At 41.9% G+C, this 18,619-nt stretch overlaps 3 protein-coding genes and 1 long non-coding RNA gene across 10 annotated transcripts; 3 read left to right on the top strand and 1 right to left on the bottom strand.

Moving 5' to 3' along the window:
- The first annotated feature begins 278 nt into the window (after nucleotides 1-278).
- Nucleotides 279-2,195, top strand: LOC122034555 (probable glycosyltransferase 7). The gene is made up of 2 exons (XM_042593854.1): nucleotides 279-1,406; nucleotides 1,503-2,195. The coding sequence occupies exons 1-2, from the start codon at nucleotides 597-599 to the stop codon at nucleotides 1,977-1,979; spliced, it is 1,287 nt and encodes a 428-aa protein (XP_042449788.1). The 5' UTR covers nucleotides 279-596; the 3' UTR covers nucleotides 1,980-2,195.
- A 1,963-nt stretch (nucleotides 2,196-4,158) lies between these two features.
- On the bottom strand, nucleotides 4,159-13,563 carry LOC122033667. 5 transcript variants are annotated; one of them, XR_006126611.1, is made up of 8 exons: nucleotides 13,421-13,563; nucleotides 13,113-13,176; nucleotides 8,459-9,361; nucleotides 7,819-8,346; nucleotides 7,232-7,343; nucleotides 6,074-6,788; nucleotides 4,597-4,790; nucleotides 4,159-4,501 (listed from the first exon to the last, which is right to left on the bottom strand). It is a non-coding gene; the product is annotated as an uncharacterized LOC122033667 (long non-coding RNA). The 5 variants fall into 5 exon arrangements; XR_006126613.1 differs by having other exon boundaries at nucleotides 4,628-4,790; XR_006126612.1 differs by lacking the exon at nucleotides 4,597-4,790.
- Nucleotides 5,867-7,164, top strand: LOC122033666 (protein SOB FIVE-LIKE 5-like). Of its 2 annotated transcripts, none has more exons than XM_042592756.1 (4): nucleotides 5,867-6,469; nucleotides 6,552-6,647; nucleotides 6,724-6,799; nucleotides 6,919-7,164. In XM_042592756.1, exons 1-4 carry the CDS (start codon nucleotides 5,867-5,869, stop codon nucleotides 7,029-7,031), a joined length of 888 nt encoding a protein of 295 aa, XP_042448690.1. In that variant the 3' UTR covers nucleotides 7,032-7,164. The 2 variants fall into 2 exon arrangements, with proteins under 2 accessions (XP_042448690.1, XP_042448691.1); XM_042592757.1 differs by having other exon boundaries at nucleotides 6,724-6,816.
- A 78-nt stretch (nucleotides 13,564-13,641) lies between the features above and the next one.
- On the top strand, nucleotides 13,642-16,753 carry LOC122033665 (long chain base biosynthesis protein 2a-like). 2 transcript variants are annotated; one of them, XM_042592755.1, is made up of 12 exons: nucleotides 13,642-13,848; nucleotides 13,927-13,992; nucleotides 14,484-14,572; nucleotides 14,687-14,832; nucleotides 14,946-15,031; nucleotides 15,120-15,213; nucleotides 15,301-15,464; nucleotides 15,541-15,702; nucleotides 15,786-15,912; nucleotides 15,987-16,153; nucleotides 16,234-16,341; nucleotides 16,484-16,753. In XM_042592755.1, the coding sequence occupies exons 1-12, from the start codon at nucleotides 13,642-13,644 to the stop codon at nucleotides 16,559-16,561; spliced, it is 1,494 nt and encodes a 497-aa protein (XP_042448689.1). In that variant the 3' UTR covers nucleotides 16,562-16,753. The 2 variants fall into 2 exon arrangements, with proteins under 2 accessions (XP_042448689.1, XP_042448688.1); XM_042592754.1 differs by having other exon boundaries at nucleotides 14,907-15,031; nucleotides 16,484-16,752.
- The last annotated feature ends 1,866 nt before the right edge of the window (nucleotides 16,754-18,619 follow it).

The raw sequence follows: 18,619 nt of genomic DNA, 5'->3' as shown, positions 1-18,619 counted from the left end.
AATATCAATTTAAATATTAATTTGATATGTTATATTTATTAAATCATTTAATTTATTAAATATTGTTAGACTGACCATTCTGAACTGCTTGACTTATTCTCAAATTAAGTCAGAATTTGATCTGAGCAAAGGCAAACAGTCTGACTGTATTTTGCTTCCAATTAAAATTAATTGTCTTCGAATTAACCAGGATCATAAAATGAGGCCGCACACTTTACCCCATTTCATGGAGCAACTCTCTCCGCAATCCCCGCAATGCGTCACCCAACTGATCCCTCGTGGAACCATGTCGACCGTTAATAGTGGCGCGAATTGAGCCCGTCGCTGTCCGTTTCCTGAACTCGCCTGCCTTCGTCGTCGTCTCTGGCGCCTAAGTCGTCATCTCAACCGCAATGCTACATGGGAAGCGAGGAAACCACCACCATCCTCATCCTCAACTGCGCGAAATGGTGTCCATTTGATTCTCCGAGCACAAGCAGAGCAAGCAGGGGAATTGAGGTAAGCGTCGATGAGCATGGACAATCACCTGCCGTAACTGTGCCGGCGCCGTCACGGCCGGACGCCTTGAAGCCTTTCTGTTTGATGCTCTAGCCGCCATGGGGGCGTCTTCCGTGGCTACGACTCGCCGCCCCTCCAAGTCCTCCTTCTCTTACCTCTCTCGCGTCATCGTCTTTCTCGCCGCCGCCGTCGCCCTCCTCGTTGTTTTCTACGGCGTCTATACCACTTACTCATCCAACTTCTCCTCCCCCGTCGCCGATTCTCGCTCCCGCGTCCCGCCGAGGCACCGCGTCCGCCTTCCGGACGCCACCTTCTACGACGACCCCTCCCTCTCCTACGCCATCGACCGCCCGGTCGCCGACTGGGACGCGAAGCGCCGGGAGTGGCGCCGCCTGAACCCCCACCTCGCCGGCGGCGGCCAGCGGATCCTGATGGTGAGCGGGTCCCAGCCGGGCCCGTGCCGCAATCCGGTGGGGGACCACCTCTTGCTTCGCCTGTTCAAGAACAAGGCCGACTACTGCCGCCGCCACGGCATCGAGTTGTTCTACAACACGGCGCTGCTCCACCCGAAGATGGGCTCCTACTGGGCCAAAATTCCTGCGATCCGGGCGGCCATGCTGGCCCACCCGGAGGCTGAGTGGGTCTGGTGGGTCGACTCCGATGCGGCCTTCACGGACATGGACTCGGAGCTGCCGATGGACCGCTACGGGTTCCATAACATGGTGCTGCATGGCTGGGCCCACCTGGTCTACGAGAAGCGTAGCTGGGTCAGCCTCAACGCCGGCGTCTTCCTCATTCGCAACTGCCAATGGTCGCTCGACTTCATGGCGGAGTGGGCCTCCATGAGCCCTATTTCCCCCGACTACGCTAGCTGGGGCAAGATCCTCAAGGAAGAGCTCAACGACAAGGTATTCAATGTTCATTATTCAAATTTCTGATTTAATTTAATTAGAAAAAAAAAGGAATAAATTTTGTAAATAATCTTGGCGGGCTGAATTAATTAGTTGTATAACGAATCGGACGACCAATCGGCGCTCGTCTACATCCTCCTGAAGCAGAAGGAGCGATGGGGCGACAAGATCTACCTCGAGAGCGAGTTTGAATTAGAGAGCTACTGGCTGAAGACGCTGGGGCGGCTGGAGGAGTTCGCGGGGGCGTATGCGGCGGTGGAGCGGCAGGAGGAAGGGATGCGGCGGAGGCACGCGGAGCCGGCGAGCACGGCCTACGGGCGGATGCGGGAGAAGCGCATGATGGGTGCGGAGAAGCTTCGGCGGCCATTGATCACGCACTTCACCGGTTGCCAGCCCTGCAGCGGGGACCTCAACAAGATGTACACCGCGGAGAGCTGCTGGGAAGGGATGCAGAGGGCGTTGCACTTCGCCGACGACCAGGTGCTCCGCGACTACGGCTTCCGCCACGCCGACCTCCTCACCGCCGACGTCATCCCGCTGCCCTTCGATTACCCTGCGGCCACGAGCTAAACAAAAACGTGGCACAGGCGAAGAAGGAAGATGTGCCGTCGTTCCAGTGTAAACTTAAGTGAGGTTACAACTTCAGGCGTAAAGAGATGAATTGGGCCGGAGAGGTTTTAGTCCAGAGAGGGATTGTTGTGGGTTAGACTTGAAATGGGCTTCCTAAATAAAGAGATGAATCACAATATTGTTCCCATGTTCAATTGATTAAAGACGATAGACTTATTACAATATGATGAGATCAATTATTCAATTTGACTAATTTAAATCTATGAATTCATTTAAAATTACGATGCTAGAAATGTCAAAGTAATTAATTAAGATGGAGCATTAATATGACAACGACACACATCTTATAACTGCATTATGGTTTGATTTATGTGCTTTCGGGGTGGTGCGATGATTAAGACATGGGGTGATACATAAAGTTTTGGGATCGAAATTTGACATGACCGAGCATAACCTCTCCCATGTCTTAGCCATTTGCACTAATAACTAGTAGTCACCCGTGATTTACCTCCTCCATGTTGACCTAAGGACAGGTTGACGGGAGCGCTAGGGGCGAACGAATCGCCTTGCCACATTATGATCTGACTTCTGACTACCGTCTGAAACCTACGTACATGTCTGATTAATTTGTGTGTAGTTTGACTTCCTTGATTGCTAGCTAGATGTGCAGCAATAGTCAACACAAGCCCAAGCTTCTTGATAGCTAGAGGCAGTGGACACCAGCATGAGCTAAAAGACAACTCCAGACCTCTAACTTTATCGTGATCTCCAATAAATATTAATCAATCTAAGATGTATTTAATTATACATATAAGTCAAAGATTTTTGTCTCAATAATTATTAATCTTCCAGAAGATAGCTTTTCTGCTAGCGAAAGATAGTTAATTCAGTAATCACCAGTTCCTTATCCACCTCGTCGCTGTTTAGATATTGTAATTAATCCATCACAATCTTGTCAAATGAATAAATAACTTGGACATCAGTGACCATCTATCTCTATCAGTAAGCAATTAGTTGAGTAGAACTGTGCACATGCACTTAGCTCGAATAAGTTTGTTTGCTGCCTCCATGGTGGTCAAGTGTCAACGTACGTACAGTTGATCCGGGACAGGCGATAGTTAATATGGTTCTTTTAAATGGATGGTTAACTAAATATCCAAAACTTACTCTTCAGACCTTAATAATTAACTGATGAGATAGGATTGCATGCAAAATCTAACTCTTTGAGGAAGAAGATTGAGACAAAGTCGAGACTAAGCAGTCAGCAATCGATAACTACATATATCAAGGAAAAAACAAAATTCTTCTCATGAGGAATCCATTAGAGGAGAAGAAATACATCTTCAAAAGGACAAGCATAGTATTCACCTTACTACTAGGAGCTAGCTAGATGGTTTTTCATTAATAGTAAAGGTTCAAGCCTCTTTTAAATGAGCAGATGATTGAACTAATTAAAGAGTTCTCTAAAAAAAATGGGCTAGAAGTTTAGATGCTAGCATGCATGTACCTTGCTCTCTATCTTTAGTATTGGACTTTAAGTGGACTTCACCTCCAACTGTCTTCTCCAAGCTGACTTGGGAGGACAGCCATGTTCCCTAGATCATATCCTTCCACTTGCAGGACCATCACTGAGTGACTTATCATTGCAATTTGTATCAAGGAACATAACTAATAATTGATCGACCAGTGACCATGACAAGATAGTTAAAAAAAAAAAAATGAAAAATCACTATATATTTCCAAAGTCCAAAGGCAAAAAGGAACTACACCAATTCTTTGAGATACATTCACATAGGCAGCTGGTGTAGATAATAGAAAGAGGACAACAGGACCTGCGTCTTGGTCTTCTAATGGGTCCCTTACATTGTAGGATCCATGCAAGCAACGGACCCCACCCCTTCTATACCATGAATTAACGTTGCACATGGCTTGAGCTACCCCTCGCCTCGAGGCTGCAGATTCGGTAAAAGATGGGCAGCTAGGTACTCTTTAACACACCCACAAATTAAGGGCTCCCCCATATTCATTCCCTTCTTCAGTCAAGTAATTAAATCCTTTCGGAGTGGTTAAGATAAAACAGTTCGATACGGGGCCGGCAGATTCAATTCTTTGGCAGCTGTATGAAGTATTTTTGTTGGATAGCAGTTTTAACTCAACAGCGAACAGTAGCAGACCGAGGTGGCAGATCAAATCAATGTATGTATCATAAGCATAGATGGATATTGAATTCTAGTTAGTGTCTCTTAGCTACATCGGCCTCCAAATAGGTGGGGGCATTCAATTTCATGATCCAAACTAGCTAGCTAGGCTTCAAGTTAAGAATCCAACGTAACATACAGGCTAATTACGTACCATCTACATGGCGGGCATGTGAAGAGGCCATTAGCACATGCAGGAGATGGAAGTGGAAAGCGGTGAGAGGTGCGGGGTAAAGAACCATGGTCCCAGACTCCGTTAAGTGCGAGGGCAAAGAGAAGAGCACGCACGCCGTGCCTGGCCGTCCATGTTCATGCATGTTTAGACTGCAAAGTACGATCCTGATCAGTGATTAGGTGGTTCCAAAATAACAATGACAACTGATCATTGCATAAATATTATTACTTGGAGCTCTATTTACCTTTCCCTGTTTCACGGAGGGAATAAATTACCTAGACAAAGAACAAAGTCTTCAGTCTTCGCTAAGCGAGTCATGCAACACTCATCAAAACCATTCGACGGCATTTTGATGGTCAGAATATAATTGACCATTTAGATTACTGATTGCTTTTGCTGCAGGTGCGAATCATGGTTTGTGGAAGAAATATATCTCCCCTGCAGGGAGAATTAAAGCGCCAATAATTACTCACACTTGTTAGTTCGATCTCCACCAGCAGCATTATTGCTAGCTGATCGATGATAGTTGATGGCCAGGCTTCCTAGCTAGCTATAAGTTGGAGCTATCACTTAATGTGACAAATTTCTTAATCATCGATCAGGAAGTAAAAATTTCTACAAATCTAGCTAGCACTGAAGGAATACAAACAATCGTGCAGGATATATGCATGCTTCAATTAAGAGACAAAAAAAACTCTTCCTGTGAGATTGACTGAATAGTAATAATCGGATCAGACAAGAGGATTGTCTTTCATGACACGCGTTCTTCATTACTCCATTATTCTGACCAGACTGAATTTGAGTGTCAGGTTATTACACGAGGGAAGCGATTGAAAGGGCTGGATTAGGTGGGAATAGAGTTACGTTACACAGGTCTCAATAAGGTAAATCACAATAGCGGGAGAAGTTAGTGCGCAGTGAGAGGAGGTGCAGAGGGACCAGGGAATTACGCCCTGACTACCCCGCGGTTCAAACCCACGCTCTCAAATGACAAATTTCTACGCACTAACCGCTCCAGATAACCCCATGGAACAATACACAGGTCTCAATACCAGAACCTTCAACAAGGAGTGTGAGAATCTACGTGGGATATGACAAAGAAAACATTGAACAGGGTCCTCGAGTAAGATGGAGGGACCTGCGGCCGTACAGATAGTAATAGGATACGCCTCACCTCCCCAACGCCAAAATTTGCTCCGTTCACGGGATTTTAAAGGCGAATAATGAAACCCGGCGTGGATAGGTACGCTTTGCCTCGCTGTATTGCATGTGAGGCTGTTTTGGCTCCATTCCTTCTACGGGATGAGAGAGAAACAGAGATTTCCAAGGAAGAGCGCAGCGCGAGGTGAGATCAGTGTGGGTGTGAGAGTACTCCTCCTCTCTCTCTCTATCTCTAAATCTATGTGGTACAGTGTCGGAGTCTCACTCACTGTCCGCCAAGTCCATGTTCACCAACAAAGCGTCCGTTGCCCAACTGGCAGTTTTAATTTTTTTCATGTGCACCGAGGAAAGCAATGTGGTGGGAGGAAGGACGGCATGGACATAAGGACAAAATTAGTCTCGGATTAAATTTGGCTCTCATGCTCTTCATTTCATCTGTTTCTCTGCTTCATTTCTCCCCCTCTCCTCCCCACTGCTTCCCACCACCACCGCTACTACTTCACATTGACGGACACTTAACACAGACAGTGCAAATACTATACTGGGGAGAGATCAAATACCTGATCATGCTGGGGGAGGAGGAGCGAGATGTCATCAGCTCAGAGTGCAGCAGTGGATGCCAATCTGGTTGGACGGCTTACTTAGACAACTCCTCCTGTGCCTTCTCTCTGCCTCTTGAGCATAAGAAAGGCGATTCCTTGTTGGAGGAGGAGGAGGAGGAGGAAGAAGAAGACTCGTCGATGGTCTCTGATGCATCCTCTGGGCCGCCTCACTTCCCTGAACAGGATAAGCTCTCCCTCCACTGTATCAACTCCAGGACTTGCTTTGAAGGCAATGACTTAGTCAAGTGTGGTAATGGCAAGAAGAGGAAAGTTGAACCGGAGCAACAATACCAGGAGCATTGCTCTTCTCTGTTGGATGACACTGCCAGTTCACCTCTCGTCAGCCAACCCAAAGTATGAATGCAGATTTTGGTTGAAGTTCCACTTCGCCTGCTCTCGTTGGTTATTAACCTCTTGAGGTTCGCTGGTATTGCAGGCCAGCTTCATTAGTGAGGACATCAGCAGCTACATGAAGACCCCCATGGAAGGTGATTTGGAATTCTCTTGTGGCTACTCAGCTACCCATTTCGAGGTGAATTTTTCTTACTTCCATAAGCACATCTTCCATTGTTGCTCTGTGTTTCAATTGGTAGTCCAATATTGAGCAGAGAAACTATACGCCAGAAAAAGCAAATGGGCTTCCTTCAATCCACTTCTCTCGGCAAGCCAAGACCTACAAGACCAGTTAAGAGACTTCGATGGTCAGCATTGTCTCATGTTAATTATAATAAATAAATCTGGTTAGGTTCGTGTTATGTTCTTTAACTCATTCTCAATGGTTTTGGTTTGTCTGTCTTCTACAGATGTCAAGGAAAGAAAGTGGAAAGAAGATTTAAAGAGATTGACCCTATATCCCCTGCTCTGTAGAAGAAATAGAAGGATGAATCTACAGAAATCTCGAAGAGATCTCGTTTAGTTTGTCGTTGTAACTCTCTCCCTTTCTTCCCTCTGTTATTTTTTTTCGTGGCATGTCAATGCAGTTGGAAGCAAGTAGCCTAAGCAACAGAGGAAAAACAAAAATAAACAATCTTTCTGTCTTTTTTTGTTAATTTATCATGAACGAAGGTAAACAACACGAGGCTTGGCGTTTTTATTTCAGTTATCGAGCCATCTTACCATGGTCTCGAAGGTACCACACAATGATCTTTCAACCTGATCTCCAACCCCCACGAGCACTCCAAATAGAACATACAATGGCATCATGATGGTGGATCCACTACCTTCCAGCCTGTCATCACGTGATTAGAAAAATATCAATTTACTAATTTATTTATGCTACAATATTATAATAATGCTCAGGCCAAGAATCCTATCCTATTAGCAAATTGTTCAAGTGCTGTGCCACAATATCTCAGAGAGTCGACACCTTGAAATCATATGAAGTGGTGGAGAAGAAGAGTTACCATAGGATGTCACTTGTCAACAGAAGCTAGACGGACAGTCGTAGTCACTTTCACTGCCAGCATGACATAGGAACAAAACACTTATCCATTGATGTGGGCAAGAATGAGGATTAACTTCTCGTGGATGTTAATGAGTGATGTATGTCACTTTCTCGTAAAAAAAAAAAAATTAAAAAAAGAGAGTTTCTTGCTACTATGACTGCCTGCTGCTTTGTATCAAAAAGGAAGCATGCATGACAAATTCATGCATAGTGAGTTTGATCCAACAACCAAGGACAGGTGAAAGAGAAGCATGGGTACCTTGTTTTGGCTGCAGTACAATCCTTGCGAGATTCTTTCATCGTTTCCAGAAGAGCCCAAATTCTTTGAATTTTTCTTTTGAAAATTTCTCTGAATCGGTATCCAATCCAAAGCGGTATTAAGCAAAGCCTGAATTTACTTCTCATTTGAATGATCTTTTCTCAGAGATAGCGAGGACAGTGGTCTTGTCGTCCCATTAGACAGTACAAGGATAAAGCAGTGTCTATGTTTTCGAGGACAAAGTTCATAGGTGCTGCACCCTTTATTACTCTATTCACAACCTAAGTTTACATGGTTAATTGAAGGAAAATTCCAACAAGATGCCGTAGAGCAAGTGCCAGACCCCCCATGTGGGATGCTTGTGCGAACTTTTAAACCTGAGATCCTTATAGTTAGATCTTCCATGCCCGGATCATGCGGCCAATATAATACTGTGATCCTCAACTCTTGAATCCCAATATCTTCGTGTCTGTACCTAATGCTTTCAACACTAAGATCCCCTTTGGAACGGTCCTCTGGCCACGTGTCCTGTTACCACCTAATTTAATTAGTTTCTCTAGTCAACCATGGAATAAATAAGTTGTAAATCAAAAGAAAGACAGCACTTGAAGTTGGAGTTTGGAATGTTCACCCCTCTCACCTGTTGTTCTCCCAGCAAACTCTGACAACAGAGAGAGATATGAGAAGATGTGCGTGGCTGCAGTCACCTACCTATGTTGGATGAGGAACCAGAGACAGAGGTAAAGATAGACATCTCATTTCCAGCCAACCTAATAATTCATGTATCCAATTCTGTGAAGTTTTTTATCAGCCATCAACATAATTCAAAAAACACTTGTAGAGACTCATTTAAGCAGTCAACATTTTTAAATTTATCATTCAAATCTAACCTTTTTTTTAGTTGACATCAAATATTCAACCCTTCAAATTGACTATTAAACTAAAAAGTGCTCATGAAAACCAGCATTCTTAGAAACCTAACCTTTTCTTAAACTTTATCTCGATTGATCTGGTTGGGTTATTAAGTCCCCACCAGACGGGAGCATATAACATATTACTCCATACCATACCTTGAAGCTCATGGCATGGCAAGGGGAGTGGGAATGGCCAGGGTGTATGAATAGGACTTGACTTGCATGTGTGCCCAGCCATCACACTCCTCTTCATGTGAGCGCGTGGACAGTCACACAGACACGTACTCTCACCTGCGCACATGCGCACGTGCAATTAATGCGGCTTTCAATGCCCGTATCGCCTCAAACACAGGCGTCATGTGCGCTAGGTCTGGGGCTCTAAGCTCCATGAGACTCTTAATCCGAGACAGAAGCACAAGCGGAGTAACATGCTCTCCTGGTAATCCCAATCATCTTTTCAGATCGTCATAGGAGATTGATTTATTGATTCTTGATCAGCAGAAGCAATGGAACTATGGAAGGAAGGCAAATTCTTTGACCAGAGTCATTCCATCATAGACTCTTAAACCTGCATTCGTTTCAGTTTCCTGTGTAGGAGATTTCCAGCCCCTTGTAATCAATACACAGATCTGGCAAAAAAAAAAAAAAAAAAGGTGAAGGTCTTGATCACATATCCATCTGTAGTTTGTCTTGCAGTAAGTTATTAATCTACCAACCGCAAAATATAAGGACAACAAAGACCTACCACTCACAATGTGTTGGCTCTTGTGTCCATTAGATAATCACTAGCTATGATCAAAAAGCGTGTGCGATAAACCTCTTATTTCTTTTTTCTCCACCCACCATTTAGTAGAACTCGTCGCAGGCAAGGCTATAATAAACATCTAAAAATGATTGTTTTCATTAAATATGATCTTGTCCAAGTTATTGATTGACGGGCCAAAGAAAACAATAGGAGAATTTTGGAGGATAAAGAGGGGAATAGTAGCTTCCCTTTGAAAAAGTATGACTTTAAAGAGGATAATCATGCTATGTCCACTACTGCATCAACTAATTAGCTTGTGTTCCACGTCAGCAGTGAGGATTATAACATGGATGCATCCTAAATAAATGCATTTGATTTAGTCTTGGAGACAATATCATTTTTACTGAAAGACTTACATAAGGAGTCTATGAAGGTATTAGGAATGAATTTATGTTATAGGAAGTGAACCAAGAGTCTTGTACATTAAGTTCACTAGGGTGGACTAAATTTATAGTAGTAGAAATTGTAGACTCTGCATATTTGTAATGTTTTTTCGAGCAATAAGTATGCAAATCTTCTCATTTATTCTCTTCAGAAAAAGATTTGAGTTCTCTTCTCTCAGTAAATCACAAGTGTTAAACTAGTAGGTGTTCAGTAGATATTCCAAGTGGTGTTCAGTAGTATCACTAGTAGGATTAAAACAGTACTTCTTGCTTTAACATAATTATTAAACTTCACTGTTCATTCACATCCTAAAAAAAAGATAGATCCGCTACCTTAGCGGCCCCCCTAGTACCGGCCCCACGGATATGGAGGGAGGTTCGTGCAGGTAGGCCATAGGCACATGGCGGGGTAAACCCCAGGTCGTCAGTTCCTGAGAATCGACCCCTGGCCATTACGCCAGAAATACCATGCACCCACCGTCTGCGCTACGCCCTGGGGGCACATCCTAAAAGATCGAGCCAAAAGTGGTCAATCTACAAATTTATGTTCTCAACATTTGGGATCTAGGTAAACCTACTTAAAATGTAGATGAGCTCAAGAATTTTCCATACACTTCTTTCAGTGAGAAATAGACTGAAAACAACCAGGTAGGGTTTCTACGGAAGGATACCGAATGTCAAGTCATCATACATTGTGGTATCCGGTATTTGTTTATCAACACTCAAGCCAGCCACCTGAGCAAAATACAAAAAACATGATAAATCATCAATTTCTAGGCTGGATACACAGTAGTCCAATCGCGCAAATCAGAATAAACTTAGACAATTAACCATCAATTACCACTATACTCTGTATGGTTTCTGAATCTGACCAAAGCTCGCACTAACAAAAGAATCTTAAATTATTAAGTGCCTATCATTATCTATGAAGGTAGTGCAAAACTAGAAAAATATTGTTATTTGATTTACATATCTAGGTATTTCTAAAAAAATGAAGTTGAAGTGATAAATATTTGAAGACACCATTTTGCTTGTCTGTAAGGCAATCCAGATTTCTTGAATCATATCTGAGTTCTTCCAGTGCTTCAAATGAAACTAGGTATTTCTAGGACTTGATCGTTGAAAATTCAAGATTTTCTGTTTGGATGACTCAATATGAGAGAGTTTCTATAAGCTTAGTTAGAATTTATCACAGTAAATCCATTGACTTAAGATGAAAAAAATAACAAATATGCAAAATACAGCAACTAGAAAGTATATGTGGTCATCTTAAGAGAGTAACACTATATTTCTCTTTGTTTCTCTCTTTAGTTCTCTTCGCCAGAGACTGATTCCCCGACAGTCCTATTATTTCAAAACCCTTTTCAGTATTAATTCACTATGCATCCCTTAGCATCCTTCCATATATGGAATTATTTTGTTGAATTTTACAGTACTAGGCTTGCTGTCAGATGCAAAGGAGATAACCCAGATTGATCCTCAATCTAAGTTATTTTTGCCACAAGATCCAGCCAGTTTGCTTGAACCTTGAAACTGATAGACAATGTTTTTATTGATTGAAGACCTTAATCTCCGAGTTTATGATTTCCAAAAGTGAACAAGTTGCTATGTAGCACTCGGTACTTTTGCATTTTATAGGTGACATCTACAAGAAGAGAGAACAACACAGACATCTGAGAATATTGGAACAATCCATGCCTGAACTTTAAGCCTGAATAAACAGTCAGTCAAGTAATCTGTTTAAGATCACAAAATACCTTGATTGAGTGTAAATATATCTTTGCAATTCTAGAAGGATTATAGTTATTATCTAGTTCTAAACAGACTACCAACTACAGCTCATATAGTGTGCCAGAAGACACATTACTGAGGTTTGGACAGACCTCAGAAATTTCTGTGCAAGGTCTGACACGCATAGAGTTAAAAGGAAGACCTTGAAGAAACTTTCTTTCAACTGATATGATAACAGTCCTCTAGAATTCTGCATAAAAAGAAACAAAACAAGGAATGAGTAGTAACTTTAAAGTCTAAAAATCTCCTCAAGTTCAGAAACTAGCAGTTATTCCATCAGGTTTCTCTCTCAATTTTCCAGGGCAGTGAGTCATATTCCTTCATTTGACTCTTATATATAGAATTGGTTCAATTAGCAGATTCAGATCAAGGAATAGAAGCCTCTTAGAAACATAACTAAAGTAAGATGTCAAAAGCATTGGAAAAGGAAGAGTACCTGAAGAATAACAATAATAACTGAGATTTTTTTTTGCACTACTTGTGTCGAATGACCATCAAGCAAGATGATACCAACAGACAAAAGGCTTTCATATTACTATTTCTTTTATACAGCTTCTTGGAACACTGGTCCTATCATGCTAGCAGAATATAACAATTTCTCATGGCTGATACTTGCTAGTATAAGGATGCCAAGCGCACTCAAAGAGTCGTCACTACGATGGTACCTCTCCAACTAGGAAGAGTTTACAAATTATAACTAACAATGTATCATGCTGAATTTAGTGCACTAAAACTTAGCAATTGCATTTTTTTTCTTCTTTCAAACCCACTGCAAACAGACCAATCCAAGATCTACCTGGAGCTCTACCAACTCTAGTTAAACTCTCATACAGACTACATATTCATATAATATCATGTTGGATAATGGTGATTAATTAAGTTCTTCCTGGGACTACATTCGATTTATAATTTTGTGGAATATTTTTAATTGGGTTGGACCATGGTATAATCACAAGGTGAAGATTAAAAATGATTAAAAAAAATGCTTATTGTGGACATAATAAAGGCAGAAAGGTAAGTTTGTCTATATATCTCCCTGTTTTTTCCCCTATTTTTAACAAGCCAACCAAGTAAGCTTTTGGCTTCCTTCTTGAAACAAAAAGGATAATATCCTGTAGCACTCATTAAAATCTCAACAAAAAAGGCTCAAAGATAAAGAAGTATTGACACTCCTGGAGCATTGAAGTAAAGCAAGATATTTTCATGCTTATCACAGGCCTCCTTGATTGGCTTGCAAATGTTGGTAGAAGAAGAAGTAATTTTACTCTTTAAATGTAAACTACCTCCTCCTCAAGGGAGCTATCGTTGTAATCAGAGTCAATGTTAGTGCAGTATGTATACCTAAAGCATCAGAAAGAAAGACACACACTTTTTTGACATGAATAATATCAGAAGTCGTACCCAATTCGATATCTTCTCTCTCCTCCAACCATCCTCATCCGAGCTGTTACAGTCGTGGTCGATCCTGCCAAATTATTTGGTCAACGTTTACGTGATAGTTAATCAATCCTACTATGGATAAAAAAAGTAGTCAAGTCTAAACACATTTAGTGGTAATTATAAATGGACATGTAAGATACGATATGTGGACTCATCAAGATTAATTGAAGTAGTAAAGGGGGAAATGCAGAGGAATGCGACTTCAAAGCAATAAGCCGCTTCCCCAACAGTAGTATGGAGGAGTATCAACAGTAGATTCTGGGAGGTACTTGGCAAACATTAATCTGGTCCCGCTCCAATTCAGCGCTGCTACGTGCAAATCTCTCTCAACGCCAACCAAACAACAACTTCAACAACGACACTTTGAGCAGCCATCGTTCGCCATGGGAGAGGCATCCATTAAAAGCCCGATCCCGAGCGCGCCTCTTCCCTCCAATAACTCTCTTTCCTCCTTCCCTCCTCTATCATTTCAGCAGCGGAAAGACCGGCCATGCCGCACCCGCTGCTGCTGCTGCTGCTCCCCCCGCTGCCGCCCATACCCCCCATCGCTGTGCCGCGGGAGATCCGCCGGATGGTGAGGCTCACCTACCTGACCGCTCTCACCACCCTCATCGGCTACGGCATCTTCTTCGCCTTCGGCCTCCTCCGTGACCTCTTCCGCAAGCTCTTCGACTGGTCCGAGTCCGACGACCACAAGGTGCTTGGCAGTTGGCTCAAACATTTCGCCGATTGTAACGTTTCCGGGTTAATGGATCCGGGTTTTGTTTGCTGACAGGGTTATGCGCCCATATGCCCGGCGTTTGAGGATTTCTACACCCGACGCATCTATCACCGCATCCAGGTCGGATTCGATTTCATTTTCGCACTTTCCCCTCTCTCTCTCTCTCTCCGTCTCCCCGTTCGCTTGTTCGCGCTGCAAAAAGGTTGGAACCGTCAACCCAGCGGCCTCCTTAATCCGGCCCCATAAATATGAGAAGGAGTAAATCACGATGAATACGGGCCCAGCTATGACATGGTGGCCTCAAGTGTTTAGCACGGACACCCCGTTCGCTTGTTCTTAGTAGCACGGGGAGGCGGGCCAATGGCAGAGGGGCGAGGCGCTCCTGAAGACAAGTGGTAGAGGTCAAAAAGGAGTTAGTTTTTCGGGTTATCTTCATTCTTTTAGGTAAATCATCTGCGTCCAGTTCCAGTCTCCTCGGATCGGTCGTCGATCATTCAATCTCCGTCTCGTCTGCAACTGGCCTCAGTAGAAGGAGCCGTTCGAAGCAGAACGGCTTGGCTAAGGTGGCGTTGATTCAGATGATTAATGAACATTTTTGATTGATATGACAGGATTGCTTTGGTCGCCCAATCGCGAGTGCACCAGATGCTTGGATCGATGTGGTTGAGCGTTACTCCAATGACAATAACAAGACTCTGCAGTATGTTAACCTTGCAGTGATGTTCGATCAATTTCAGAGGAAAGATATTAATTTGTGGAGGTTCTTCCAGTACTGCTAGAAGAATTGTTGATTGCAATTTGTTCATGTATGCAGCCGAACTACACAAACAACAAGATGCCTCAACCTCGGATCATACAACTACCTTGGTTTTGCTGCAGGAGACGAGTACTGCACGCCTCGTGTGATCGAGTCTCTCAATAAGTATTCGCCTACTACTTGCAGTGCTAGGGTGGATGCTGGTATGTAGGATTCTGCTCTCCTCGAGTTTTGGTGAAGGATGTCGTTGGCTTATGCTCGATGTGACTATGATAAGGAACCACTAAGTTGCATTCTGAACTTGAGGAATTGATAGCACGATTCGTGGGAAAACCAGCGGCGGTTACTTTTGGCATGGGATATGTGACAAACTCTTCCATAATTCCTGCTTTAGTCGGAGAGGTTTAAACTCAATTTTAGTTTTTTTTTAATTAAAGTCCAAGATAAATTTACGTGAGTGATAATTCACACTCTTGTGCGTAAACAACAGGGAGGTCTAATCATTAGCGATTCGCTCAACCATAATTCCATCGTCAATGGTGCTCGAGCTTCTGGTGCCGCAGTGCTTGTTTTCGAACACAACAGTAAGCTTAGCACCTGAAGCATGACATATTGCTGAGCTTTTCCCAATGATGGGATTAAACTCGTGAAGTTTTTTTTTTTTATGACAGGCCCATCTCAGTTGGAAGATTTGCTGAGAGAGCAGATGGTCATGGGGCAGCCCTGCACAGGCAAACCATGGAAGAAGATAATGGTCATTCTGGAGGGAATATACAGTATGGAAGGAGAGTTCTGTAAGCTACCTGAGATAGTAGCTACCTGCAAGAAGTACAAGGTTGGCCAACATTCTATAGCAGATGATAATTTGATGCTTTTCCTACAAGAGAATATGGAATTTCTTTCTTGATCAGGCATACATATATTTGGACGAGGCCCATAGCATTGGTGCAGTTGGAAAATCTGGCAGAGGTGTATGTGAGCTCCTTGGGGTGGATCCAGCTGATGTCGATATCATGATGGGAACTTTTACCAAGTCATTTGGGTCCTGTGGAGGTTATATTGCAGCATCAGAGGTTTGCCTCTTGAAGCATGAACGTAGTATTCCTTATCCTAAAGCGTGCATATATACAGTATAGTAAACCATTTTGTTCCTCAGGAAATCATTCAGTACCTCAAGTACACTTGCCCGGCTCATCTCTATGCTACATCCATGTCGCCGCCAGCAGTTCAACAAGTTTTATCTGCAATCAAGGTTGTTCTAGCAGAAGATGGATCAAACAGAGGTAAGAGTACTCAGTGCCACACCAATCACAGTTTCTCAGGGCATCTAAATACAACTTGCTTTTGGCTAAACTAGGAGCCAAGAAACTTGCACAAATTCGCGAGAGCAGCAATTACTTTCGGTCGGAGCTTAAGAAGATGGGCTTTGTGGTTCTTGGTGACAATGACTCACCAATCATGTCTATTATGCTCTACAATTTAGCTAAGCTCCCTGCTTTTTCTCGGGAGTGTTTGAGACGGAATGTAAGTATGTCGTTAGGCAGTGTCGACATATAGATTTTGCGCCACAGGGCTATAGATTCGTGATCCATGATGTATCGTAGGTTGCGGTTGTGATTGTTGCATACCCTGCAACTCCAGTTTTGCTTGCCAGGGCCAGGATCTGCATATCTGCTTCCCACACCAGGGAAGACCTGATAAAAGGCTTGAAGGTAGAGAAAATTACTTGTACTTAAAAACTTGATTCTTCTACCTCGATCTGTTTGGAAAGAGTGCAATCTATGCAAGTAAAATCTAACTAGTTAGATTTTGATCTGAATTCTTTTTCCAATCCCTGTTGCTTAAATTTTTCAGGTCATCAGCGAAGTTGGTGGCCTTGTAGGGGCCAAGTGCTTCCCTGCCGAACCAGAGAAGATACAGAAGTTGGGTTGAAAGAAAACAGAGACAGAATAAGAGGCATCGATCATACTGGAATATAGTTGTGTTACTACCTTTCCATCATCAAATATAGATTAATTACTCGTTTGGGCAAAGCCTTAAGTTCATATATTATTCAATATTTATCAGAAGCAAGCGTTGTTCTTATCCGATTATTAACAATTGTTTGTAAACGGTGTGGATAATTAGAATATAGCTTCCGGTTGATTCTTAATAATCAAATCGACAAGAGTCTTGAGATTTGAAATTGTCCAAGTATAATTCTAATTTTTTTTATACTTCTCTCGAGGCCATTGGAAACATGATCGTGAGGAGATTTAATACTCTACTTATCCAGTAGATTTCCGTCCAAATCTACGTGCAGACTTAGTCAAATTTGGATATTCATTACGTTCTCTTTTTTTAATGAAATTCTACTTAATATTATAATTTATTAAAGCCGACTTGGAATGTACTGGGATGATTGGATTCTCAAACGGTGAATAAGATATAAGGTAGGCCTTAAAATTAAGGTCGAAGTTAAGAAGGCTTATTGATATGACGATCAAAGTTATGAAGGGGTCAGTTTCGGGGTTAAAACAGTTGCATGATCAGTGGAGCACTCTAGTTGATCGGTTTCATCTGATCGAATTTCGAGTCCTCCTGACTCAATGAAGAATCCAGTCCTTTTGGCCTAATCAAAACTTCTAGACATACGGTCCGATCAAACTTTTGTCCAATCAAATGATGAGTCTCCGATATGATCAATCTTTCACAGTCAACTCAACCTATCTTGGAGTAATGTGCCCGAACAATAGATAAGACTTAGTCAGTGTACCGATGAAATATTATGATTAGTAGCTTCTCAGTTGACATAATATTTCTTTTTGATATTTATATAATTGTTATCAGAGAATAGAGAATATTTCTTGGGCTGATAACAACTTTTATCCAATAAATATATAGATGGAGAGCCTAATTTAGAAAAAACTATGATATGTTAGATTAAATGGTCTATTTTAAAAATATATTCATATTCGTACATGGATACAATAACAATATGTAAGGGTTTCATCTACCCCTATAAAACTAAAGCAACCTTAATTGACTGTCTAACAACTATTAATAACGAGAAAAGAACTCAATCATATTTCTTAGAACTATAAATCGCAAGACCTCCAAATTAAAGAAGTTTCTTGAACTCTCCAATGTAAGTATGGAATGCAATGTTTACTTTTCTTAGAAGGAATTGAGTAAGTGAAATGAGGATGTGAGAGATTTTATTTATACTAATGAAAGGGTATAAGAACCTCTTGGTTCAATTAGATCTCATCCATCCATTTAAATTAGATGATGTAAATCACATCCTTTCCTAAAAAACACAATATCTCTTCATTAAATGAAACCCTTTAAGAATCAATGAATGAGATTAAGTCATCCAAAGATCACTTAAACCTTTCAAGTTGGATGAACAAGATTTGTCAATCTTGATCCAACGATCTAGATTTAATTTCTCATTCAATTTAAATTTCCAATAATCCCTCACATGAATAAAAATTAATGCATGTTATCACCTAAGGAGAGTTCAATTGAAAAATTATTACATCAGGAGAGGTAGCTTGTGACTTTGAATCTTCCGTAATATAATACTATCGAATTTATTAGGTTGTTTAGTGAACATGATGTCTTGAACTACTTAGCCATTTATGTAAACCAAGGCAACGGTACCTACACAATAACTTTTCTTACTTCTTTATAGTTTTCACTGTTTTGGCCATGGACAACATCTTATATTCATAAGTATTTCATTGAAACAGCCCGTCTTCATACTTATATAGGTGACCTCCTATAAAGAGTATTCTACCGTACTGTACTTTTTCAAGTATAAGAGTCATTAAAAGTTTATATGTCACGCCCCAGAGAAGTCTCTATCGACAAAATTTCGACAGCATTTCCCCTGTACCAGTGACAATATGAAGCAATATATATGCATAAATAGCATAATAACATATTCAACAGCCCACACGGCTGGATATAAGCACAACCATGCAGTATAATAAACCCACACGGCTA

This window comes from Zingiber officinale, chromosome 11B (genome assembly GCF_018446385.1).
Source record: "Zingiber officinale cultivar Zhangliang chromosome 11B, Zo_v1.1, whole genome shotgun sequence".
NCBI classification, from domain to species: domain Eukaryota; kingdom Viridiplantae; phylum Streptophyta; class Magnoliopsida; order Zingiberales; family Zingiberaceae; genus Zingiber; species Zingiber officinale.
Note: the sequence above shows the minus strand (reverse complement) of the source record. Positions and strands in the feature narration are given on the sequence as shown.